We start from the raw sequence: 27,221 nt of genomic DNA on the forward strand, positions 1-27,221 counted from the left end.
GCGCGGCGCGGAGGGGAGCGGCGGCCCGATGGGGCGGCCGGCCGGCAGCCTGGCCCCGCTCCGGCTGCTGCTGCTCCTGGCGCTGGGACACGCCTGGACCTACCGGGAGGAGCCGCAGGACGGCGACAGGTGGGTGTTGCGATAGCTCGGCTGCTTCTGTGCGTTTCCTCCCTATCTACCACCTTCTTTTTTCTTTTTCCTACCTTTTGGGGGTTTTTTTTTAATACTACGACTCCCCGCCCTGTAGGGAGGTTTGCTCCGAGAACAAAATCGCGACCACCCGCTACCCCTGCCTGAAACCCACGGGCGAGCTCACCACCTGCTTCAGGTGAGCGCCGCGGCCGCGGAGGACGGGGGGAAAAGGGGGCGCGGGGCACACGCGTGTCCGCGGCTGGGGACTCGCTGCCCGCGGGGAAGGCAGCGGGGAACACATGCGTGTGGGTGTCAGGCGCAGGGACGGCTGCTGTGGCAGCTTTTTTGTCTCCCCCTTGCTCCGTGCTAGCCCACCCCGGCATTCCCACCACCCCGCGCACCGCGGAGCAGGTAACTTGGTCACATCCCTCCCGCGTTCCGCATCTCCCCTGGCAAGTCCCGCAGCTGTCCCAGGGAAGGGTTTCAGTAACTCGCTGCAAACGTCACCTCCGAGACAGCGCTGGAGAGCGCGCCTGTGGTTCTGATTGCCGTGTCCAAGCCACCGACAGTCTCGGACACGGTGAGAGAGGCTCCCTCTGACCTGGGCGTCCAGGAGCACATTGGAGCTACAGCTGCATCAGTGGCAGGATAATCAGGGAGATCGTCTGGATTTGTGCCACGCATAAGATATCTTAAGTTAGGTAGATGAATCATACCCTCAGAATGAGTAACTTCTTCAGCAATCATCTCTGGGGGAGAAATTCGGCAGAGGCCTCTCAAATTAAGTAAGATGAATCTAATCATGAGTTTTCATTTTTCAGCTGTGTGTTTGAGGAACATCATCTGTTTTAATGATGACAGCTGTGCAGAACACTTGACAGTGGATGTGCTTTTTCAAGAGCTGTACACAAAGTATGAGCACACACGTATCCCTCCACTGATGCCCTCGGGTTAGCCCTGTCCCCACAGACGAGATGTTTCACATACGAAAGCTGCTTCTTGTGAGAGGTTGCTTTGTGCAGGCAACTGTGCTCTGCCTATGTGTGTATGCCTGCATGTGGCTGGGAGCCACTTATATATACCAAAAACATGATAATGCATGTGGAAAGTGCTACAGAGATTGTCCATTTCTTCTGTTCAGCATCAGTTCCAAAGAGCTGTAGACACATGGGGCAACAGTGTTGTCCCTCTCCCATGTTCTCAGGCTTGTTCATGCCCTCTGACAGCCACAGACACCTGGGACAATGTCCTGCAACTGCCCAGTTCTTAGCAGCATTAGCTTCCTCCCAGTCCCTGGGAAGGGCTCTGCAGGGAATGGAAACCACCTTTCCCTGCTTCCCTTATCTTCTCTCTCTCCCCGTGAAGGTGAGGCAGAGCCCTTACAAGCATCTCTGTAGCACCCAATGGCAACACCTTTTGGAGAGAGACAGTGTGTAGGTTTTGCAGGGAAGGTTTTGCAGTTACTTGGTTGAACCTGCAGCATATCTCTGGCTTGGGGGCAGAGCACTGGGGTGGACAAGGTTATGCTGACTGGGGAGTTACTGAATGAAGAAGCCAGTGGGAGCTGCATAAAGCAGCACACACATGACCATCCTGTTCCTTAGTGCATGTCCCAAAATCCTTCTGAGGAAAGAAAGGGGTTCTGCTTTGTGTGTGATGGAGGAGGACTACACAGGCTCCACTGGCTGCTATGGACCACTGTGCAAAGAAAGAAGGTCTCTGTCCAGCTGCCAAGTCCCACTTGTGCCTTCTTTCATCCTTCCTGAGGTATTTCTGACCACTGGGCTCTGGATGTGATGAGCCTTCCTCCCTCCCCAGCTCTCCCTTTGTACAGTCCCAAGCAATATTCACTGTCCCAAATCAGCACAGCCTGTGTGAATGAATATTTCCAAACTGCTGCATTGAACTCTTGGTTGTTCTAGTTCAAACCTCTTCATATCTATGATTTCTAAGTCTGCCTTGCTTTAGAAAAGAAAAAAATCCATTTCTTTGTAATCACATATTTTCAAGGTTTAACCTTTAGGGTTGGGTGAGGGCTCCATTCCCCACCCTGTGAGATCTCTTTCTTGATGTCCCTGCACAGGAGCAGGGCAGCATCTCTGAGAAGGAGGCATGTGGCTCAGCAGGGCAGCTGTGCACCGAGTCCATACCTGAGCTTCTGGCAATGTGCTGGCAGTCCTCTGCCCCTCCAAGCTGTGCCACACTCTGACACGGACCAGCAGCATCACCCTCCTGAGATGCTGAACCCCAGGGGCAGAGCAGCACCCCATTGCTCCAGGTAGCAAGGTGTGCTCCCAGCAGGCATGTGGTTACCCACGGCAGAGCACATTTTAATGTAAGATTCATTAATATTTTGAGGTTGAGGTTGTTAACAAGATGACAGGAAACTTGCAAGTGTTGACTAATCCTCCGGTGCCTCAAGGCGGATTTTGTTTCATAGGACATTCAGGAGCTTAAGGATTCAGTTTTCATCTCTGGAATGACAACGAGCAACTTACATTCAGCTTGATGGAAACTCAGCTGTGGCTTTGAGGAGCTTTCACTGCAGTTTTCACATAAACTTGATTTTGATGTTCTAGAATTTATTCTTACAACACTTCATTTTTTATCTTCCTAGATCTCTTTTTTCACAGTACTTCATAATGAAAATAGTTACGTAGTTCATATACATTGTTAGAGGTAGATGAAGGGATAGTTGATGTGAACTTCTATTTACTACTAGCAGACACACCTAACTTCTTTCGTAGGTCAAAATAACTTTCGTGTAGAAATTACACAAACTGACACAAAATTTATCTCATGTCATAACACATCAGGCATAAGGCAACGTGCACCACTACAGATGAACTGTTGTGCAATTAGTTAAATAAAAAAAGGAATACATATGAAGTGAGACATCAAAATTCCTGACCAAAATTCTTGATGGAAAACAATTTCATCTTTATATTACTCCTGCTGGAATTTGTCAGGAAAATCAGCATGTTTTCAGAGCACTTCAATAAAAGTAGCATTTTTCATCACAAAAAGTACTTTTTGATTTTATTTTTTTAACAAGATTTACTCATGATTAAAGATGATCCAAGTGGAGGGCCAAGCTAGAAGTGGGGCCAAGCACTGAGAATACATTGGCTTTTTTCCCTGTGGTCATAACAACCACATACACAATCAGATGTATTTTTCTCTTTTGAGTGTGTGCAGTCTGGCCCTTGGTTTAGCTTGATTTGTATTTCTTTTTACATGTCCTCTGTATTTGTTTTCATAAGAGTACAGAGGAACAGATGCAAAAAGCAGAGGGAGCTTATACAAAATCTTTTCTGTGGAAATCTCATTTAAACTCTTGTGTGTAACTGCACAAAGTACCCGGTACTGATGTCCCCATCAGGTAGGTACACTGAAGAATTTCTGCAGATTTGTTGATAGTGGTATGGTCCAGTAAGACATTGAATTCCTACTGTATGCAAAAGTTCATCAAATTTTAGGAAATTTGGGCAGCATGGGAATATGAAGCCCCAGTCTCTTGTTACTGTCTTCTCCATTTATTTGGATGGGATGTTAACCTGTTTCACTCTCAGACAAACTTTGAAACAATTTGTTGGCATGAAAAATTACATGAATGTTGCTGTTCTCTCCAGTGCCTGTGACAATTCAGTTTGTGCATCCTTGCAGCAGTCCTCTTCATTACAGTCCCTCCTTCATTTTCATTTTAAACAGTGCTGCTGTACGTTGTTTCTCTGCCCCAGAAGGAAAAGCACCATCTGGAACAGGCATCCCCTTGCTTCGTCCTGATTGTGTAGCTGTGTTCCCATAAGGGAGTGGTAGTGGTTATGTCACTTCCAAGTTCAGAAGGATCAATGTCTAATCTGGTACAATTTATTAATTGGAGTTGCTCCATTTTTTAAAACCAGCAAACTTTATCACCTCAGTAACTGTTGTATGTTAGGAGAGCTAAATATTTTATTCAGTTAGAATTCAGAGAGTGTAGTGAATTATTCAGAAAGGCAATATACAGACTGAAGAGAAACATTTGCTAGTGGGAAGCTGTTACAAGTTGTAGGAAGATTCAAGCATGAAACATGGGAAAATGAGAATATTTTTATTGCCTGACTGCCCATCTCTTTGCCTACTAGACACTTAAATATTGTTGTAAGCTGACATGAAAGAAACAGTTTTGCTCCTCCTCAGAAAATCTTTATAAAGTGTTAAATTAAGAAAACCATCATGCGTAGATAAGGCAGATGAAAATTTGAACCTGGATCTGCACAGCCTGGAAGAACACTTTAGCCGTTGCCTTCATTGGGCTAAGGGAAGATTCAGTTTTCTGTCTTTCATGAAACTGTTATTCTCAGTTAGCTGACAAAAACTGATTTTTTAATAGACTATTCATATGGTAAGAGGAAATATCCATCTTTCTCTGACATTGCCATAAGTACTCTGCTGCATTTTTGGCTGAAAATGAAGCATGCAAGGACAAGTTACACCCTAATTTCGTGTGTACAGTGATGGAGACTGCTCCTGGTCCTGACTTCCGCAGGACCAGCAAGGGGTAAGAAGTTCAGAATTAGGGTGCTGGGGAGAACAATCCCAGCTAATGACGGTCGAATCTTTGTAAGATGAGCGAAATCTTTACATATTACAAATGTAATACAACAAATTGCTACAAATTAGCCCCATGTTGTGGGACTTAACTCTTAGAACTTGGCTTAGAACTTAATCTGTAACTTTTTTTGGTAGTATTTTGTAAGAAGAAGGTCTTTTAAGTAGGATGAACACATTTCAGTGTAGATTGTCAGCCTCTTCATCTGATAATTAGCAGCTACAAGCATTTTGCATAGGCCCTCCCAGCACTTCAGGTTTCAAATTCTGCTGTAAAAAATTGTTCTACACTTCACAACAAAAATGCAGTTCAAATGTATTGTGAAAGAGAATACATATGTATTTATACCCCACTTATTCCTGATGCTAAACAGAGATCGCATGCCTCAGAAAGCATTTTTTTTTACCCTCTTAAATGCTGACACTGCTGGTGAAGCCTGCTATTTTTATAGACTATCATTTTGCACATTCTTAAAAGATAAAAGTAATTGCGAATAAGTTGGATTGTAGCTGTTTCACAAAGAGCAGCACTTTCACTAATATGCCCTTGGGGACCCTATGCAATTCCTGGTTCCCAGATACTCAGAGAGCATGTGGCAGAGCTTTCCAACATGAGAAAAAAATTGCTGTATATAGTTTTGGAACTTTCAGCTGGAGTAAGCAGGGATAACATTAGGTCATCTTATCTTCTGACTTTACTTTTCATTAATTTCTTTTTTATAGTTGCTATTGCATTTCCTCCCTGAAGTTTTGCTGACTATTCCATATCATTGAAAGAGCCCCAACTGACATTATAATGTAAGAGTTAAACAAGAAACTAACCTGATTAGAGCAAAGTACTGCCTAATCTCCAGTTATCTTGAAGGGAAATGCACTCTGTAGTGGAATTTTGCTGGAAATTTAAGAGAGAATATGATTTCAAATTTTGTATCGGTTTCAGAAAACTGAACGTACAGAATATACATATATATACATATTTTTAATAAAATCTTCCAGGGAGTTGCCATCACAGGTAGAACTTTGTACATATCTACGAATAAAATTTTGCTTCAATACAGTACTTTTTTACAAAACAGTGTATGCTACAGTGGTGCCAACACATTCTTCCTAGCTTTCCTAGATTTTTTTTTTCTCACTATTGCATTGGAAGTAGCACCTTCAAATTTTATTGTTCTGGCTGCATTCAGTCCTGAGTTTCATTCATTTTTCTTTGCTGTGATTGCCAAAGGAACAGATTTCTCCCTGCTACAGAGACACATTGTGAATATCTGCTGATTAAGGCTAACACCAATGCCACACAGTTGTCTGTAAGATTCCATGCCACATTTGGGTGGCCATGACTTTCTGTGTCACTTTTCTGACTCAGGTGCTAAGGATAAGAAACTTAATTATTTCTGGACTTTGGTGATGTTAGAGACACCTGAGATCTCAGGAGATGTGGATGAGACTGGCTACAGCAGAGACCCCCTGCAGCAAAATATGGCTCTCCTGTGGGTTTCCTGTGCAGTGTTTCCTCTGTACAGCCAGTTCACTCCAAAATGAAACAATTTAATTAATGGTCTTTAAGAACATTACATAATTACTGTGAGTGGTGCTCTCAGGTAGGACGTGCTAATTAAAGGATGAGGTGGGGCAAGTGGTCGTTCAGATAGTCCAGGAGTTTTTGATGTTCACATCAAAGCAGTTTGGAGAATTTTAGAACTGGCCAGCCGAGAGCTTTATGATGAGTGCCCTGCTTGGTGGTTTGATTGATAATGAAACCCAGGTGCTTTGCATTATGGTTTTCATCTACAGAATATAGGGTTAAATATGAACTGACTTTCCTGGCCATGTCGTCTAGCTCAGAGACTCCAGACAAACAAAATAGTAGCCCCAGGGCCTCCCATGGCTGATACGAAATAGGTAATAAAAATAGGCTGCCAAAGGGAACATGACGTTTGTAATTATCCTAAGTATTGTGTATGCTCCCTAAGGTCAGGCTGTTTTGTCCTTAAAAAAGTGATTGTAGTCTCTCCTGCTAACAGCAGGATGTTATTAATACTTGTATTACTGCTCCCATTGTGGTAGACACCCATTGAGCTGAGTTGAGCTGTACTGATTGCAGACAAAACAGGCAAGACAGAAAAGGCAGGAATGGAAGGACAGAGATATGGAGCAGCAGTGAAGAGAAAGGACAAAACCCCAAGGGGCATGGAGCAAGCAGAAAAAAGAATTGACTTAGCCATAAAAAGACAAAAATTCCATCTTGGTGGTGGTTTGTGAGGCAGATGTGTGTGACAGAAGGGAGGTAATCACTCCCCAAAGAAGTATAATTTAAATGCTTCCAGGCTTCTTAAGCTGAACCCATAAAAACAAAACATCAGCCAAAATCAGACAAAAACCCACATGCATGCACCCCTGGGAGGATTCCTGTTCTCCCAGCTAGACTTGGAGCTAAGCTCCAGGGACTGATGCATCTTCCCTTGACAGACTCTCCCCTTACTTCCTTCCTCAGTCTGGAAAATCTCTCTCCCTCTCTGTCCCTCTCTGTGAAGTGTGTGTGAGCAGGGGCAGGAGAGACAACTTACAGGCAGATATTTAAATTTCCCTTTCAGTCATTGCTCAGTTCAGATTGCCTGGGCTCCTTGTCATAGTGAAGGGTTATTGGGAAGTTGTTGAGCATGAAATATTTAAACTACTCGTGGAAAAGTAGATCAGGCCTGCTAAAGATCCCAGGTAAGACAGGATTGGCCAGTACAAAGAACGTGTGAGCAACAGGTTTTTTGAGATCTCTGCTGTGCTGGCCTGTTTTTCTCTATTGCATGTTTGGAAGGGAAATTATTGTATGTGGGGAACAAGGTCACACCAAGCAGGTATGCAGGAGATGCCTGATGCTGATTTGCAGATAAGCAGTTACAGTGAACCTGGGGTATATCTCATTTCAGATTACACTCACTCTTGCGCAGTGCTGGTCATTTGGGGCACGTGTGATTTTGGGTTTCATTGAGATTGTGCTGAATTCGCACAATCTTGAGTTTAATCTTTTGGTTTTGCCTCCACTGCAGTGCCCTGAGTCCTAAGACGGCTTTTGTCTCGAAGTGTGAGTCACTGCTGAGTGTTCAGTACCCATGTCACTCCAGATGGAGCTGTTGGGGATGGCACAAGGCTTTGTCATAAGTCAGTGACAGGGAGAACGTCTTCTCTGGAGACCTTGTGTTGCTTACATCTCACACAGACCACATCGGTCACTCCAGGGTTCCTCTTTATAATTGTGCCAACCACCCCAAACAAGCAAAGCCAACTTTGATTTACAGTAAAGAAAAAAGCTTTCCCCAAAGTCTGCTCAGATTTTTTTTTTCTTTTATCTGTGTTGTCTGTTTTCTGTTTGATTGGTTTCAGTTTTCAAGCTAATAGTGGCTTCTTTCGTAAACTAACAGTAGCAAATGTCACTCTGCTGCTCAACTTTGCCATTTCTTCTATGTGGTTCCAATTGTAAGCAGAAACAATGGAAAGCAGAATCCATACAGTGCTGACTTGATTTCTTCTTGGCCTAGTGAAAGAAAGCAATTTGTTTGCATCTCCTCAAGAGTAGCTCTGTTTAACTGTTGAGGAGAAAAACAATTTCAGTTTTTAGACAGTAATCTCCGAGCTTAGTGTTTGGAAAATCTTTCTCCCTTAATGAGTGTTTTCCATTGTGTTGTGTTGATTTCATTGCTGATCCTGGTTCAAAAAATGAAGTACAAGACCAGCAAGCATTTAGCATATGTCCAGCTATTAAAAATAAATTCTTCTGAGTTTCTTTGTTAGTTTCAAGTTCTAACCACATTCATTTTAATTGACGATCCGTGCTGTAATTGAAATGAGATTAAATACCCAGTGTTTGTATTAACTGCATTAATTTTAGCAGCCACTCAGTAGTAAACACAAATTAAACAGAATTTTTCTCCATCCTTTTCAAGTGGAGTGGGACATAAAGTGATGCATACACAGTGTTTTATGTGGGAAAGAGAGGCAAAATCTAAGCTATAATCCAAGTTTTTAAATGGGTCGTTTTAGGAAAATGAATAAGCTTATTATAGGTCAAAGGCAAGTTATTGTGGAGCATGAGTTTGGAGAAATATAAGACAGTATTCATCTGGGCTAGCAAGCATATTATTTCTCTTTCTATAGAAAAATTACTGGTCCATAGCTTCCAGTGTAAAACAGCAGGGTTCATGTTGGCTTCATCATTTCACTATCAAACTGCTGAGGAGGAAGGTTGACCACCTCATTCTCTGTAACAAGGTGTGCAAGTGCGAGAAGTTATATTGTACAGTCTTCAAAAGGGATGAAGAAATACATTAAGTATTATCATAATATTTCAGGAGAAATGGATGAATGCTCAAAATACAGAAACTTGTGAAAGTACACCCAGAAAAAAAAGTGTACTCAGAACTCTTGTAAGAGAGAGCAAATAACGTTATTGGATGCACCTTTTCTTTGTAAATAACTTCCTGCCCAGAGCTCCAGTGTCTCTGTGGAATGTTAATATTCCTGTGATCACATTCAACACTTTAAATGTGTGTTGTGAATTGGACATCTTGCCTACTCAATAGGATGTAATTATCATACTCAATTTTCACTAAGGAGTTTATTATCATAGCTGCACCAAAATAGCGGAGTTGTTTCCTAAACATTGCTCTCTGGAATTCTGACAAAACCCCTTAGTTTAGAGATTATTGCCTTGGAGAGTTGAAACAAAAATAGCCAAAGGGAAAATTATTTAATCTTTAAAACACCATCTGTGGGGAGAGGAAGAAATGGGTGAAAACAGGGTTGAGGGGCTTTGGTAGTTCTAAGTGGTTGAGAAGTGGAGAGTGAGAAAGAGACTTGAGGGACCAGGACTGGAGCTACTGTCTGATAAATGCTTAATGCTACTGGGAATATGTGCTTTTAGCTGCAGCTTCTTAAGGCAGGAGTAAGGAGCAGTGTCAGACAGGCAGTGCTGGCAGTCTGGGCTGATCTTTGGAATCCTGTAGCATGATGAACCCAGCTGTTGGTCTGCACAGTGGCCTGGACAGTCTAAGGGAAAGTGGTGCCTCAGACTGTGACTCTTGGGGTGCCTCAGATGTTGACTTTTTCATATGTTACTTAATGTGCTGATCGTATGCAAAATTATATGTTTGCTTAGGCAGTTGTATAAAGGTTGCTTTGATGTATATTTGGATTTTAAAATCTCATTAGGGGGTTTTTTGGTTTGTTTTCCCTGAGGACAATGTATGTCTACTCCACTGGGCTTCTCTGGAGGCCTGGAGAGATAAGGACCCTATAGCAAGCAGGTCGTTGCAGATTTTTTGTTTGTTTGTTTTCTTTTTTTTGTTTGTTTGGTTCGGAATTTTTTTTGGGTTTTTTTTTGGTTTTTTGTTAGTTTGGTTTTTTTTGTTTGTAGTTTTTTGTTTAGTTTGTGGGGTTCTGTTTGTTTTTTTGGAGGAGGGTTTCTGGTTTAGAGTTTTCATGGGAAAATTTTCATTTCAAGCTCTTCTGATTTTAAAATTAAGAAACACAAAATGAAATAGGGAATCTAATTAGAAATAGAGAACATGTGATTCATTATTATTCTCCCTTATCCAGCTCGCCTTCTAGCTTGCCTAACAGCAAACCAGAAGATACTGAACATGCTACTTCTAAGAGTGTTGCCCTGCTCAATGTCACACTTCAGTTCCCTACATTTCTAACTTCCGTCAAAGTGCAGTAAATTAGGGATGACAGAGGGAAATGGGACAATCTGACAATTCCCAGTTTTCAGGCATTTCTGTTCAGTCTGCTTTAGGAGTCCAGGGTCAGATTCTTTTCTCTGTATATGGTCAATGAGGAGAAGGAGAAAGAGTTACCCCTCACAGCAAGCTAACATGATATTTCCTCTTAGTTTTAAAACTTGTTAAAGAGAAATGGAAATTTTGCTGTCGTATAATCTCAGCAAAGAGCTTTACCCACAAAGCTTTATAAAGACAGATTTGCATTCCTGGATCTCCTCTGGATTTGAAGTAAATTCAAAGTGCAGTCCATCCTTCTTCTGTGTTTGATCTTAAATCAGGCCCTTTTCCTGCAGAAATTTCTCTGTGTGGCAGAGGAGCTTAAGAACATTTAAAGAATGTGTCTGCAGGACTGACCATTTTTTGATTTTTCTTAGAAGCTCACCTTTGTTAAAGGATGTCTGTCTTGGTCCCTGCATGGGCACTGTATGAAAAGATTTGCAGAGGTTTGCATTTCCATAGCTCTACTGACTTCCCTGGACCTACACCAAAGTGTGTCAGTTGGAGAATTCTTCATAATTATTCTCAGCGTTCCACAAAAAAAAAAAAAAAAAAAAAAAGAATGCAGGAAGATGTTAAAGCAGATTGAACGCATCTTACCAACAAAGTGAATTCTCTGCCTGGTTTTCCAAGCTGAGATTCTTGGCCAGAGCCTTGTTTGTGCTATTTGTTGTCCTCGCACTGACCTATACTTGAATTTGTGGTTTTATTGACCATGCCTGGAAGAGTCCTTGGCGGTGCCCCTCCAGATTTACATTGGTGGGAGCACTGTGATCCAGGGAGGCAGTGGGGTTTAACCTTAGGAGGGACTTGCCAGGAGTCCAGTTGTAGGTCCTAGGCTTAATTTCTCTGCTCCTCAAGGAGCTGTATCATGCCAAATTCTTCTTTCAGTTACCCACTAAAGTTTTCCATCGGATGTCAGTATTAGCTACTTCTTCAGCTATAAAATGGAGGACAAAGCCTAATTTATGCCTCACAGGGAAGAAAGACAACCTGAAAGCTTAAGCTGAAGATGTAGCATTCCTGTTACAGCAAAGAAGATTGTTGTAAATCAAATGTTCAAATAACTTTCTAGACTTTGTTTATTTTGGTGATTTGCTGTCATTCAGTTCAACAAAATACTACTGTTTGAGATAAGAAGAATAAAATGCTCATTTTTAGAAGTATATTTTTTCATATCCACCAAGAGACAAATTAGATTTTTGAGATGTTTTCTTATGTTTCAAAAGTATCCAGAGTATTTCCACAGGGGGAGTAAGCTAATGGTACATCACTGGAACATCTCCAGTGAAAACAACTGTGGCAGAGTGAAAAGAGCAGTAGAAAACAAGTAGTCGGGGACAACAATGGCAAAAATACACATATATTTATTTATACATCCTTGTTCGCAATATAGACCTCTGGATATTTTTAAGTACCAGTAAAATAGACTTCAAACATTTTCATTGACCTTGCAGCCATTACAGTTAAAAGTAGTTCCAATGAAAAGAAAACTCTTCCAAGAATTTTTCCTCAAGGACTTGACAAAGATTTAATACAGGACAAATATATCTTCAGGATGGAATTAATGGAGAAACTTTCCTGTGTTCAGATTCCTCTTAATTGTGTATTAGGTCTGAAGGCCCTGGCTGTATTCCATATTGTTCCATTTGTTGCTTGCATCTGTAAGGCTTCTCTTTTGGAAGAAAGAACCAAACAAATCGAGCAACCCTTTTATTAAATGCCATCTTGACCTTGCTTCTTGGAAATATAATGGCCCAAAGGATGAAAAATTACAGCAAGTGTTTATTACTGAAATCCAGTCTCAGTTGTGAGAAGATTAAGTGTTTCAAAAGATTTAATATCCTGCCTGCTTCAATGGGATGCATGTGGAAAAGAGCTGCAAAGCAGCCGAGAACCGGAAATGGCTGTGTCCTGCTCTGTAGGCACATAGTTGATATTTGTGGGAAATACTTGAGAACACAAGTTTTAGAAGCGATCCTAACCAAATCCCTGATTTCCCTATCAGGCTCCTGTGAGGAAGACTTGGACCATGTACCCTTACATCATCCCAAACTTCCCGATGATAATAGCAGAGAGAAGCAGAGACTTCCAAAATATGGGTTTGGAAGCCAAGTGTCAAATTGGTGTTCTGCAGCTGGATATCAATATCTGAATGAAAAGCTACTTTAACCCTGATTTTTTGTAGGAAAACTGTAGTTCCTAAACCCATTTGGATGCATGAAAAGGTCTGTTTATGAGGAAGGTTTATTTGGAGAAGCAGGTTCCTGGTAAATACAGAAGCAGATGCTAACTTCTACTAGAAATAAGTTTTATTTTTAAAATGGCTAAACTGCAGACTTTAAAAAATTGCAAGTTTTCTCTTGCTCCTGGAGAGGAAATGAGGTTGGTTGTCTTTGCAGATGCTTTTCCATCTTTTACTGCATAACAGGAAAACATTCTCCATTTGAAAGTCTCCCTGAAATATTTCATGATATCCTTATGACTGTAACTTAGTTTATTGGGCAGAATATTGTTTTTGCAGTCCTTCTTACCGAAATATGAGTTTTACAAGTAGATGCAATATCTTTTTCATTATTTGGTATCTGATATATAGAGCATGGCAGATTATCTACCTGCTTTACTCAGACTAAATGCATATCTTTGAAAGGCTTTGAAAGACACAGACACCTGCTGATTTTTGTTCGCATTTTTTCATACTGATTTTCATACAACTTTTTTTTTAAAGTTTCCTTCTTAAAGAGTAAATTTTCCACAATGTATTTTTCTGTTAACTGCTCTGAGGTAATTCATAGGCCACATTTGGATGGTTTGTCATTCCCTTTGTAAAGTCAATGTTTAGATGGAGGATTAGCCATCCTGAGGTTTTCCTTTTACAGTATATAGCTGAAAAGCATAACAAAAGGAAATGATTTATAAACTTACCATCTCAGCTGTTGAAGTTAGAAACGTTCTGACAATCTCTTAGCTGTCTGTAATGGCAAGGCATGGATTCTCTTGGAAGAAATTTAGGCTGAGATATGACAACATACACACATAAAAATGCTACGTAAATTAATGTCTCATCCAAGAGAGCAAGAATACCTTGTGCTTGGTTTTAGTGCCTGTGAACAAAAAAATTAGCTAGAGTCAAAACCTGTTTTGCAACACTAGTGCAAATTGGATATAGTTCCATTGGCTTTGATTGAACTTCTCTGGATTTATGCTGCTTTAAGTGATGGTGAAAATAAGGTTTAGTCCCTGAAATTCAGCTTTTGTGAGGTCTCCCATTTCCCATCAGGATGAAGTAATTTGATTGTATTTTACAATGAGTCACCTAACTCAGCAATTGTTGTGTATGAGCAATTAAGTTCTGGTTTTTTGGAACTCTTCTGTTTCACCATAGATTTTTGAAGTTATTTTTGATTGTCAGTTATGAAGATTAAAGGAAAAAAAAAACCAGCAAGAAAAAAGGCCCCAGCAAAAACCCATCAAAATCCAGCTTTCTTGTGTAATTTGTTTGGCTAGTCAGCACTTCCTGGGCTGCTTCTAAATAAATACATAAACTATGTGCAATTTTTTTAAAAAGTTGGAAATCTTCAATGAACTGATGTATCTTCACTAAAGACAATGACACTTCGTATTTTTAGCCCAGCCAAAGTTTATTCTCAGCCCTGTGATGCCCTAAGAGATGGATGATCAAACCGTTTGGATGCTTCAACCCATTGAGTTTGGTAGGAGTCCGATGCATCTGAGGACCTGTGCTCAAGTAGAGGATATATGGAATAAAATGATTAGGAAGGATCGGTTAATTCTGGTATGTGGTAGAACTTTGCAACTTGCTGATGTGAAAAACAAAACAAAACAGGTCACAAATATAATTTTTGAATATGATCAAGTCTGTGTTCAATATCTTGGTCAAGTCAAATAGGAGGATGCTCTGTATTCCCTCACCTTCCTATCACTTTCTCAGTTCTCTGAATTCTCCTGCGTTTATCAGCATCCCTGAACTGAAGAGAGCAGAAAAGATGCTTAATTTTAAGGTTGTGTTTGCTCCTTCCAGGTGCCAAGGCAGAACATACTCTCTCTTTTCCCTGTTAATTATCCAGAAGTCTCAGCACTGCTTTTTATTACAAGTCTGTATTTTTCCCTTCCTAGTGCGTCACTTTAACTCATGAAGTTTTGTGCAGATTCCTGCAAACTTGCCTCAAAATTTTCTTTTTTTATTTGCTTGCAAACACCTTAACTTTGCTAGAACAGTGCTGCAAGTAAGCAGAGACATAGAAAACACTTCAGCCTTATCAGGAGTCTGGGGAGAGTGTGTAAGTCTGCCGAAGCAGGAATTGGATATGCCCAAGAGGGAAGCGCCGCCAGCATTGAGACATGGCAGGATTACACTGTCCTTGTTCCATGCTGTGTGACATGGTACCATGCGGTGAGTCTGAGAGGAAATTAAAGACATGGGTCTGATCACAAATGTAAAAATGTACTTGTGATTTTGATTTTGAACAGAGAACTAATCTTGGATCATTTTTCTTGGACACGTAGTTGGAAATGTAGAGATGCAGAACAAGAATCCCTGAAACCACTAGTCTGTCATGGTAGCAACAAGGAAAAAGCCCATTAGCTTGAATAAATAAGGGGAGAATTATGTCTTTGAAAACTCTAGACTTCTTGTTAGAATTCACAGAAAAACAGAGGCAGTGTTTCCCTGGGGTACCCAGAATTGTGAGGAGGTGCTCTGAAGTGCTCCTTGTTCTGTCATCTGAGAAGAGCCAAAGGATATCCATCTCAGGGGAGAAAACTGCATGTTCTGTCTGCTTTAGAGCTGTCACCCCAGTCAGACTTTCTCCGGTGTTTTCTTAGAGGAATATATGCAATCCCTGGAGTGTTTGTGCTTTTCTAACACTTTTGCTTAGTGGATCATCACCTCTGGTACTTAAATGTCTGGAAATGAGGGAAAATAAATAATGGGCTAAATTTGGCAGGAATTGATCCCCAACAGGGATTACCTAAACCATTTGCTGTTCCATGTATCCCTTAAAGAGGCAGCTTGTTGTAGGTAAAACAACTTTTTCTGGTCTAGCAGAAGTTTTGGCGCAATTGTCTGTTTGAGGAGATGATACTGAAAGTGAGAAATTTATCAGCTGGGAAAGGCACAGGATTGGGACAACCAGGAACTGGAAATGAGAAAGTCAAGTGTGGTGCCACACTCTATATGGTGGAGTCTTTCCAGCAGTGGTGAGAAATTTTTTAATACTACTGTGCAAATCCTTGACAAGACCTCAGTTGGAAGAGCCTGAGTAATCCTGGTCATTAACTTGCAAGGATGAGGAGGCATACTTGGTGCAAGGCTTTCAGAAACAGGGACAGCCCATGTGACAGTAAGAGGAAAGTGGTCTAGAGATGGAAAGAAGCAATATCCCTCTTCGAGAGGTACAAGGCAGCCATAGTTAAAAAATTATATAGTTATTTGGGTGACGATGAGTACCAAGCTTTAAGATATGGGTCTTGGTAGATGTAGTGCCATATTCATGTGAAAATCATTTTCTAGTCTTGAAACTGGTTTGCACTGGGAATTCTGGACATGGTGACGGCACCTTGCAGGTATCTTTATACAAGCACCCAACTTGGGAGTTGCCTTCCTTCTGCTGCATAGCTCAGATCCTTTCACCAGCCAGCAAAACTGTGTCCTTATATGTGTCATGTAGCCAACTGCCTAGCGGCCAAACTGAGCCAGCCTATTCCCAGCTCTCATGGGAAGTGCCAGTGACACCTTCACAGGTCACAAACCAGCAACCCCCAGGCTGTGGTCGTGCTTACTCCAGCCTGGAGGTGTTTTGTGTCAGCACAAGCAGGGTGTTCGGGTCTCCAGCTCAATCCTTCACACTTGCACCAGTGCCTGTGGTTCTATCACTGATTACTTCAGCAGGATGGAAATCCTCAGGCTCACACAGTCATGGTCTGGTGCCTTAAAATCGTGGGCTCCTTCCTTTTTGGCATTTTTGCTGGGCTTTTTTTGTTACTGAATGTGGTGAATGTGGGAAATCTTATCTCTTATCTGAATGACTTCCATGGCTGTGCTCAACATTCTGTGGTGGTGCTGCCTCTTTATGAACATCTCCCTTGTCATTGTTAGCAGGGAACTCGTATCCCTGGAAATAAGCAAAACAAGGAAATATAGAAAATATTTGCTATAAAACAGAGTTGTATTTAAACTGAAGGTTTTCCCAAGGAGTTTACTAATACACATTTAGAGTAGACCATTCTTTTTCTAGTCCTGAATGTTGATTTTTCCTTTTGAATCCCAGCAGGATAACATGGGGAGTTTGAAATGTCAGAGTCTCTTTCATGGATCTTAATCATGACAAGTCTTTTGTACAGAATGATTTAAAACCTGAAATGGAGTTAGATCCTTAATGTCATGACTGTGCACAAATTCTTGAAAAATTATATTTTTAATTAGTTTACAGTATGGTATTGTACTAATGTTTGAGGGTGGGGAGAATGTTTGAGTCTGCTTTTCTCAGTACCTGACTGACAGATTTTAACATCAATTAGACAGTATCTCCAGGGACACAGTTTTGGGTAATAGCCATGATGTTGTTCAAAGAACAGAACTTTTGCTCTTTATGTAGTTGTTCCAAGTGGCAGTTTTGGGATTAAATGTCTCAAGACACATGTAAAAAGAGAACTTTTTGTATGGGTGCTGCCTGCTCAAATCCAGCCTGGAGGCTGCTGGTACACAAGCTGGAGTAGTTTGGCTTTGCTGTCTTCCATTAAGAGAGTGAAGAATTGGGTTGTCTTGTTTAGATGATTTTCAGAGATTCTCGTTAACAGACAGTAAGAGGGAAAAGCCTTAATCTGAAGGTTGACTCTCCAGTGACCCTTAAAGTTGGAATAACTGAGAAAGCAGCAGTTGCACCAGCAAAAGCTGAAAATTAGCTGAGGGCTAAGAAAAGGGATATTGTTGCTGTAAGAAGAACTGAACCAATGCCAGCAGAAAGCTGATACAGCAGCGACATGAGCGATATTATCTCCCCAACAGTCGTGACTGTGTTCCAGAGGCTGCAGGGTTAGAGCGTGGGTTTGCTTAAGGCCACATGAAGACAAAATACATCCTTTCTATACTACTGTAAACAGGGATCTGAAACAGGATAATTAACATTATTAGAAGGAGCTCTCTGCTTTGTCAAACTTCTCGGTGTGTTTCTCATCTAAGAAGGACGGAAGAGTCTTTGAAAAAATAATTTCTACCAAGTTTAGTTGACTCAATGGCCAGAAGGAGAGAGGCAATGGCTCTATTTTCTGTCATTTGTAGAAACTGCTCCATCTAGATTATTTTTACCATGAGTAGGATTTTACTACGGAATGAGGATTTACAGGATGAAGTCAAGGCAAACGTGTCCCAGCCATCCACTCAACTTCCAACCCAACACTTATAGTTGTTTTCTCCCAGCCTTCTGTATTTAAGGGTCATTACCACAAATACCAGAGTTTTTGGGGCAGATTCTCTTCTTTTTATTATTTTTTTAGGTCCTTGTGTCAGGAATGAAGGACAGCTCAACCATGACTCATGGCAGCAGATCACCACCAAAGGCATTATGATCACTTAACAGAAAGAACCCCAAGCTGGTCAAATATTTGCAAGTTATGGCACATTTAGTCCTAGGCACAGAGGTGGCTAATTCTTTAGATATAGCCACCACATGAGCTGGTAACTAATTGCCAGGAGGGCTCAGGGCACTGGAAGATACTGGAAGAGTAATGCAGCCTCAGAGGTGCTTGGTTTAGACACATGCCACATGGTGACTGTCCTGTAACTTCATATATAAAACAAACAGAACGGAAAAAATACAAGTAAATAAACAATACTAAGAGTCGGGGGGGGGGGGGGGTGCGGGTTTCAGATCCTGATGAAATTGTTGAGTGAAATTTAATATTCTGTGTCAATTTAACAACCTGACAAGTCAGACCAGGGGGTACAACGAGCTAAACTAAAAATTTTACAGAAAAGTAAAACGCTGTATTTCAACTGGTGGGGTTTGGTTTGTTTTGTTTTCATGTTTACTTTTCAAAAAAATTAGGATGCTAACATGATGAAGTCACGTGCTGTGGGTCAATGTGTTCCCAAATGCAATGCTGGAATAAAACAAATCCCATGCCTAAACTCCTTGAATTTGGATAGACACTGCCCCTTGAACTTGCGGGAATACCAGCAAGGAGCAGCAGACACTTCAGTGCCTCTGAGGAGCCAAGCCACCTTTTCAGATGGATCAGATGGCTGGAAATGCTTACCACAGTTGTATACTGTCTCATTCTCCAATTTTACTTTTGCTGTTTGATTTTTTTGTTGTTTCCCAGTACAGAGATTTTTTGTGTGTGTGTAGCACCTAGAAAAGGAAGCCAGAAACAAGCCAAATATTTTTCTGCAATCACCTGTTACAAGCTAAGAGCAGTTACTGTGTCTAGCTCAGGATCTGAAAATATAGTTCCAGTTCTAAAGCTAATAGCTGTATGTCAAGCTGTTATTTTGGCAGGGGCTTCCAGAGGGGGTGCAGTTCAGCAAAAATGGGTGGAGATCTCAAGAAGCATTAACTTTCTTGGAAAAGTCTAAAATGACCAAATATTATGGGGGAAATTGGAAGAACATCAATTATCTCTACTCTCTGGAGTGGTATCAGTAATAAGGTTTTCTCAGACAGTATATAATCTCTTGTATTTATCAATTGAAATGAAGATCCAAAGGTAAAATCAGGGCTGGAAAGCACTTTGTAGGCTCCGACGCCCCCAAATATCTGTAATTTATACCTGGGTTACAGGGAAATGTGAAGCAGTATTTTAAGCCGTGACAGCTGTAAGCTTGCTGTAATTTTTAAGAAAAGGCAAAACCAGCTAAGAGTCATAATTTTAATATGTTTTAGGATCTCTGTTCCACTTGTCTTGAAAACGATCTCAATTCACACTGCAGAGTGAAATCAGCACAGGAAACTCTGTTTTTTAAGTAGAAACTAGGTACATATTCTTATATCCTCCAACCATGCAGGATTTTGAGGGGAAAAGATGTGACTGTTGCTAACTGGTATAAAAATTGCTTTTTCCTCCAATATAGATCACTGTTTACCATCTTCCATGTAGAAGATTTTTAGACACTCTTATGGCATTTGTTCATTTGTTGGGTTGGTTTGTGGTTTGGGTTTTTTCTCCCAAACAACGCTGGTGTTTTTAATTTCTGTTACATATCGCTGATGAGATAAATGAAGCACCACAGGGGCCCTGATGATGCAACTGGTGTTTCATACTCAGGGGAAGCCGGGGGAGCTGTAAATCCTCTAAGAAGGATGCTGTGAACAGAGTAACTTGTGAGGAAAAGAATTCTGAGCCTTCCTCTCCCCAATGTCCCAGCATCCCTCTGGCTGCTTCCCAAGGGAAGGAGCTGTGGGCTGTTCATGTGGGTGCACAGTGGGGATGGGACACATCCCACTGAGGACTCTCTCAAGAAGCAAGTCCAAACCATATCTGTGCTTAATAAAAGGAGCCAGCTCCTGCCAATATCAGCATCTCCCATCAGCTGGCATCAAAACTAACTGGGTGGGGAAGGAGTAGGAGGTTCCATGAAGTGCCCACAAAGCTCCAACTGTGATCTGTTTTCAGGAACAATATAATGATACTGACTGTGGGATAGAAACCTAAATTGCTTGCGTTTTTGCTGACATTTTGCCAGTAGTGTTTTAGAGCCGAAGACCACATAAGGAAAATGGTATTCCAGGATATATTGCCTCCTTAAAGAGAGGCTGTGAGACTATGACCTAATGTTTATAATTGTAAGAGTTATTGAGAGTCAATTGAACATGCAAAATTCCCAAGTGACTGCATTTATCACTTGTGTGATTAGCATGCTTGTGGAGTACAAACAGCAGAACAGATCCAAATGGTTGATGAAGTTTATCAAGAGAAAGAAAATTGAAAATACATCAGATATTGTTTAAAATGTAGGTAAGGCATGATTTTAACCCCTGCTGAGAAAGAGGATGATCAAAGAGTTTTTTAATGGGCTTTTCATTATTGCTGGTCCTCATAAATGTCTGGGCAAATAGAGTTTACTTGGAAACTGATAGGAATATTGATAGCATCAGTGTACTTTGCAGGATTTTACACATTCAGATATGAAATTTGCACTATGAATTACTCCCAAGATGGTTTGGTTTTCGCAAAATGCTCCTAAGATGAGCTTTACTTTTAGCATAAATACATCAAAATATGCTAAAATATATAGCATCATCTTTATTATATTCATAATAAACTTTATGTAATGCATATATAATCTCAAATATTTATGAGTTTGTACATGTATTATTTATATATATATATAAAAATAATGAAAATCTCTTCATCATTCCCTAAGGCATCATTTCATGCATTGTATTTGTATAAATGTAGCAAAGGTTTCTTTAGGTAAGATTACAGTTGGAAGTCTGCAGCTTTTTAAAAATTACTTTTTAATTAGGATTTCAGTATAGGTAGTTGAAATCATCATAGATGACGAAAGGTCAGATATTTAGTACTAGTCTGTAAAACCCTGAAGACCTGTTTCATTGTAGATGAAACACAATGATTTTTGAATTCTAATTGTATTTTATTTTTACATTTTTGTTGGCTCAAGATAGAACATGAAATTATTTTTATTTTTGTTGAGCTTCCTTTCAAGAGGATTTATTATTTTGCTTTGGCTTAGGCTGAACTTAGGGATTTTTTCTCAGCTTACTCCATTTCAATATGCCTGTGTCCTGGAGAGGGAATCTGGGAAAAGAGGGGAGAAACTAAAAGTACAATTACTGAAAGTAAAAAAGTGCAGTTACTGAAAGTACAAAAAACTGAAAATTGCAGATAATTTTCGTTGACTTCAAAACAAGTTTTACTTTGTGCTCTTTTACCCCTTCTTGTTTATAGGGGTTTTTTTAAGGCATGCCAATGATAATATAAAACCAAATACCTTTTTTTCTCTATTTTTATTTTAATCACAAGGTAAATGGAGACATTCTTTTTTTAAAGCCTTCATGTGAAAAAGAATACTTTGAAAGTTATGTTATTGGTGGTAACTACTGCAAAAGTTATTATCCATGCTGCTATCACAATATTTCACAAGCAATACCTTCCATATCTTCATTCATTTGTGAACGTAAATTCTGCAGTTCCAGAAACTGCAGAGATTTCTGCAAGAAAACCCAAGCTGGAAGGTGTCTGTTGAGGGCATAACTTCAGAACAGATTTATGTAGCTTTCAGTTTGCGTGCAGATGGAGTTTTGGAAACACTGTTTTTATTGGTTTTGTTCTGCTTTTTCTTTTGGCCGACGTTGCCCGTCTTGTTTCAGTGAGCCCCGAGAGTGTGCTGTGGCTGGGACCTTGCACTTAATTCAGTAAACACTTCATTTCAGCAAACACTTTGTTAAAAAAAAAAGAAAAAAAAAGTTTTGGAATGCATTTTTTTAACAGCTTTTACACCTGTATTATTGACACTTTTAACAAACAATATATGCCCCCTGACCATAGTCCAAAAAGAGACATGCGTTGATTTTGGAGAAATAAACACTTGCAGACCAAAGGGACCTTTTCTGTGCGCTCCTTTCTACTGAGCATCAGATCTGCCCATTGGCATTGCTTATGTTTTGGATGACTTTGTCATAAAAACTGGGATGATGGGAAGTCAAATGCCTCATCGGTGCACGGAATGTCAAATTTCTGTAGTTGTGGTGGCTTGAGGTGTGGGGGCTGCCTTAAAACCACCCTCTTCTACCAGCCAGGTGTCTCAGCTGGGCTCTACAAATGTGGTGGTTTTCTCAGTAAAGCCCATGACTCACATTTTCTCTGCTTAGTTTATGATTTATTTGTCAAAATGGCCGTAACGCACACTGCTTGTAAATGGCCCGTAGCCTCGTGAGAGAGGCTTGGCTCATCTGCTGTGGCTTTTGAAATCCTAATGACCATTTAATTGAGTAAATGTGAGATAAGCTGTGAGCTAGGGCTGGTTTCATGGCTCTGCTTGCATTTAACAGTGTCATGGTCTTCAAACAATACATATCCTAAAGCATGAAACCATGCCGGGCGTTGATGGCATTAAGCTATTTTCCATACCCACAGTCTAGCTGTGCATCTGCGACTCAGTGTGAATTGCCCCACAGTTGGGGAAGTCACAAATACCCATATACACTGTCTTTCATTACACAGCTTAATGAGATTTCCACATCCCCTGGGAAGCCAGCATGTCCCGCAGATGGGTGGTATCCACATCAGCTTTTTCTATGGCCAACACATCTTCGTACTCCTGAGATCCTCTCCAAAGGAAAGGCATGATTATGCGTAACAGATTGTAAAAAAAGAAGTTAAAACAAATGCCAACATTTCAATTTCTTATTGTTAGAATGTATTTTAAACAATGGAAGGAAGGAAGGAATATATTACAATTTTGGTTTTTTTAGGTTGTTTCTGTATGAATCTCCAGGTGATGTTGAGAGGCTGGTTTGTAGCCTTTGTGCTTCTGGCAGATACCCAGCAGGAGATAATTATCTTTCAAGAGTCCCTGGCTTCTTTTTTAGTAATTTAAAATAACTGGCCAGCAGAGAATAAATTGTTCCAAAGTTTCATGCTTGGAAAGAGATTTCCCAAACTACAAAGTTTTATCAAGAACAAATGAGATAGTAAACGAACGTGCAGGCAACCACTTAAGATCTGACTAAAGGAAAATTCTGCTCCAAACAACACAAAACTGCAGGAATGTGTTTTGTCAAAGTCACAATTCACTGAATTAAAATTTCTCAGAGCTTACTGCTCTCCTCATCTCTTAGAGCACTAACACAGAACATGTTTTTCCATTTTCAATCACTCTGGGTCTGGAGTTGACACAGCCATCAGAAAGAGAGGAGCTTGGTCAAGTAGCTGTGTTGGGGAGTATAAAAGTTCTATTAAAAGTTCGTGTTAATTTGCATGTGCATTGTGAAAAATAGTGGAATATCAATGTAAAACTGAGCATCAACCAGGTCACAGAAATCACAAAGTACTTTTATCTTCACATTTACAAAGAGGTGTGAATATGTCCTTCTACAGTCACCAGACTGCAGTCTGTATTTTATCAATCTTAACAGAGCTCTTTCTACTTGATTGCTTATAATGCTGATATAGTATTTTATACTTTGTATTTTATATAATATATTTTTAGTAATGTTCCAAAAACATTATTGAAAAAAGCTCAAATAAGCCATTATTAAAATTACTAAAGAGTTGCTAAAAAACCTAAGGTAAACCATAGAAAGGTAAATATCACTGAACTCACTAAAGATGAAAAATGTGTCCTCTTAAATACACTTTTTGATTGATAAGAAAACACAGCCTACTTAGCACTAAAATCATCATCTGAAGTTACATAATTTCCAAGTATTTTAAAATGAAGAAATGTTTTGAGTAATTTCCTATTTCCATAAAATGCCATGCCTAGAAACAAGGCAGAAAATCTGTTTTTCTACTTGCATTGTGCACATGCAAAGGACATCCCCAGCTAGCCAAGCACTGTCCTGGGCTGTAATCAAAATGAGACTGAGATCCAGTACTGGTCTAATATATTGAGTGTGTTTCAAGTGCCAATAATGAAACCAGATTTTCTCCAGATTTTGAATATGCCTTGCTATATGTGAGATTTTCTATGTAATTTTTTAAGGTGGGAGCCAAATATTTTTACAGTCTGCGCGATATTTTCAATATAGGTGTGTAAAGGGTATGTGGTTTGATTTTTCATTTCTGGCCTAAGCAGAGCTGGTGTTTTGTAACACCTGATTTTGGTTTTGGAGTGATATATGAATGCCTGACGGCCACATGCAATTGGAAATGTGGTCATGTCCCAGACAAGACAGGACATCCTCTCCTTGGGCACAACCAAGAGTCTGATCTTTTCTGGTAATGCTGAATTAATACAGAGAAAGTTCTTAACTAGGAAATTTTTGTATGTGCAAGAACTTTGTGGTTTTAAGTACAGCCACAGGAAATAGAGTAATCGTTAATGAATTTGGAGTAGATGAGCTGGCAAACTGAAAATGAACAGGACTCTCTGTAATGAAATGTTAGCCAACACTGGGTAGAAAAACCTATTTTGTGAGATCTTCAGTCACAGTGGGTGCTGCAACATCAATTTTTGGTGGCTTTTTTGTTACCAAAGGACTTGCTAATAACACACAATTGAGGCTGCAGGTAGATCCATAATTCTCCTGACAGAAGTGCTGCTTTTTAAAATTTTGACTCCTGTGAATAATGTTAGCCTTTCCAGTTTTGGACAAGAGTATGTCCATTACACATTCTATTAATATTTTTCCTATGGCAGGCGAATCCTCACACACCAGTGGTCTCTTGGGTGTTATTTCCCGTGCAAATTCCAATTGCAAACTTAAAGACATTTTTAGTTTTTAATTATGATGGTGCTTGGTAAAATGACACTGCAGCAAGGAATATAGCCCATGCAGTGCCTCCTCTAAGAGTGCAGATGCCCCCAAGTTATTTTCTTACATACTTTCCTTGCCTATGGCCTTTCTTTGGTCTATGAGTTAATTGATCCAGGATTTTCTGATATAATTGTCTTAAGCTGCTGACAATTCAGTTAAGAAAGCAGTTGAGCATGTAAACAAAAAATAAACTCCATATGCTTTCATCACTCTTGCAATTAGGCAGCACTACTGATGGTTGGCTTATCAGGAACAACAGTGGGATTTTTTCCTTCTATAATTGAGGATGAGGTTGTGCCTTGATGACTGACCACCTGGGACTTCAAAGCTCTAGGAGAGAGACTTCAGCTATTATCCATGCTGTGATCATTTGGTGTTTCTCAGTGATGGCAAAAGAAAACAATGGCACCCCCAAATTTAACTAGTTCCTCAAGGCTTTATGTGATGCTGAGAGAAAGGCTCATTATGAAGTTCAGACCAGAACTTTAACTTGCTTGGTGGGACAGAGCAGAGTCTTTGACCTCAGCAAAGTTTTAGTCTCTTTTTCTTGTTGATTTAGCATAGGGCTGCATATTTGGCATTGTCAAAGTGGAGGTTGCAATCTGCCTTCAAAAGAGAACGGCAAGTGCAGCATCCTCACAGCTGTGGGCTTTTTTGCCGTTTCACATTCAATGTAAAGAAAATATATGAAAAGAACAATAAATCAATAATTGCTATAAAGTAGAAACCTCACTTTGGTTATGTTTTAGTACTGGTATTTGCACCAATGGCTTTCATCAGCCTTTAGTGGCAGTGGGGATAGCCATCAGAGTATAATTAAACTCCATTTAGAGGGTTTAATTTGTCCTTTGGTGCTGAGGGAGTCATTCCAAAGCTTAGAGTTATAAAGGGGATTTAATCACAAAAGATTAAATAAATCCCAGTTACATTTGACAAGCATTTCACTCTTCAATAAGTCATATGATCCATAATTATTCTCCTAAAGCCTAATTAGCTCTGTTTCTTATTTAAATCATATCTCTTCCACAAGACACTCCTGGCGTGGCTCGATCTTGCCTTTTTGATGCATGTTTCACTAATCAGACTTTTCATCCATCCAGTTAATCAGCCCTTCCCTGCCGTGAAGCCAGGCTGCTGTACTCCCTCCCTGCTCACCAAGATGCTTTAGATGTCTCATAACCCAGCCTCAGAAAGCTTGTGTGGCCAAGTGCCCCGGGGCAGATGATAGCAGGAGTCAAAGGCCAGCATGATAGAGAGCAGTGTGATTTAAACCTGTCTGAAGAAACCTCTGAAGAGATTTTTGCTGGAGGCTTTCATTCCACCTATGACCTCCTCCACCAGGACAGACACCCACTTTATTCTCTTTATGGAAATTTTTAGTTTCTTCGTTTAGAACAATACCATCTCTCTTCAGCTTTCATGTCCTTTTTCCACGTGAGGTTTCTTATCAGGAAAATCTTGCTGCATTTTTCCCCAAGGTGAATACAGTTTCAGTATCGTACTGGGCATGTGTCATTCTGGCAGTGTACATACTTAGCTCAGGAAAAAAAAAAAATTCAAATCTTTTACCTAATCAAAAATTCCTCAGACAGAGTGCATGAACTTTTCCAAATACTTGAAATTATTAATAGAAATGCCTTCAGAAGTGTAATAGCAAACTTGAATGTTCCTGCTAGCAGACATGTAATCTGTTCCCATCTGTATAGTGCTGGGGAACATTTGTCAAGGTTCATTTGGCTACAGTTATCCCTTGTTTTTCGCCTTTAGAACTCAGTTGCAGAATTTCCAAAGTGTTTTCTGTTGAACAGTAACAAAGAAATGAGGGAGCTCTCATGCACACTAATGGCTTGCATGTTTTGCCTGAAATCTTTAGCGGCTAGCTGCTCTGTGCAGATGCTGTTTGCTCTCCACCAAGACCTGGCTTGGAGCTGGAGGCCAGATCTCTGGAGAGTGGTGTCACACTTCCATATTGTCTATGGCTAAATTCCTTACAAGGAGGCACAAACCTGCCCGTATGTGTGTGTTTATCACTGAGCTAAGTGACCAGACTGCCTGGGAGCTCAGGTGTGTAAACCCTGACACAGGTATCAGAGTAATGCCTTGCAAATACATCTTGATTCCACAGATTTATCATGCCGTGCTGATTTTTATTATTATTTAGTTTAATTTTATTTGATGATGCTCCAAGTAGACAGCAAAAAATATAAACCAACACAAACCCTGCTGCGGGAAGGAAGAGAGCTAAATGAGGAAGGAATCGATT

The 27,221-nt window shown here is 40.3% G+C and overlaps 1 protein-coding gene across 3 annotated transcripts in view; it reads left to right on the top strand.

The window, feature by feature from the left end:
* The first annotated feature begins 6 nt into the window (after nt 1-6).
* The window catches only part of CCBE1 (collagen and calcium binding EGF domains 1), a 96,460-nt gene continuing 69,245 nt past the window's right edge, over nt 7-27,221 (top strand). For 2 of the 3 annotated variants that reach the window (XM_042028572.1, XM_042028574.1), the window contains exons 1-2: nt 7-129; nt 248-328. In XM_042028572.1, coding sequence (XP_041884506.1) covers nt 29-129; nt 248-328 — 182 coding nt within the window. In that variant the 5' untranslated portion in view covers nt 7-28. The remainder of the gene's footprint in view (nt 130-247; nt 329-27,221) is intronic. The other variant, XM_042028573.1, reaches the window with a different exon arrangement.

The sequence above is a fragment of the Corvus kubaryi genome, unplaced genomic scaffold, assembly GCF_017639235.1.
Source record: "Corvus kubaryi isolate FWS band 111438036 unplaced genomic scaffold, C.kubaryi_AGA036_p1.0 37308, whole genome shotgun sequence".
NCBI classification, from domain to species: Eukaryota; Metazoa; Chordata; class Aves; order Passeriformes; family Corvidae; genus Corvus; species Corvus kubaryi.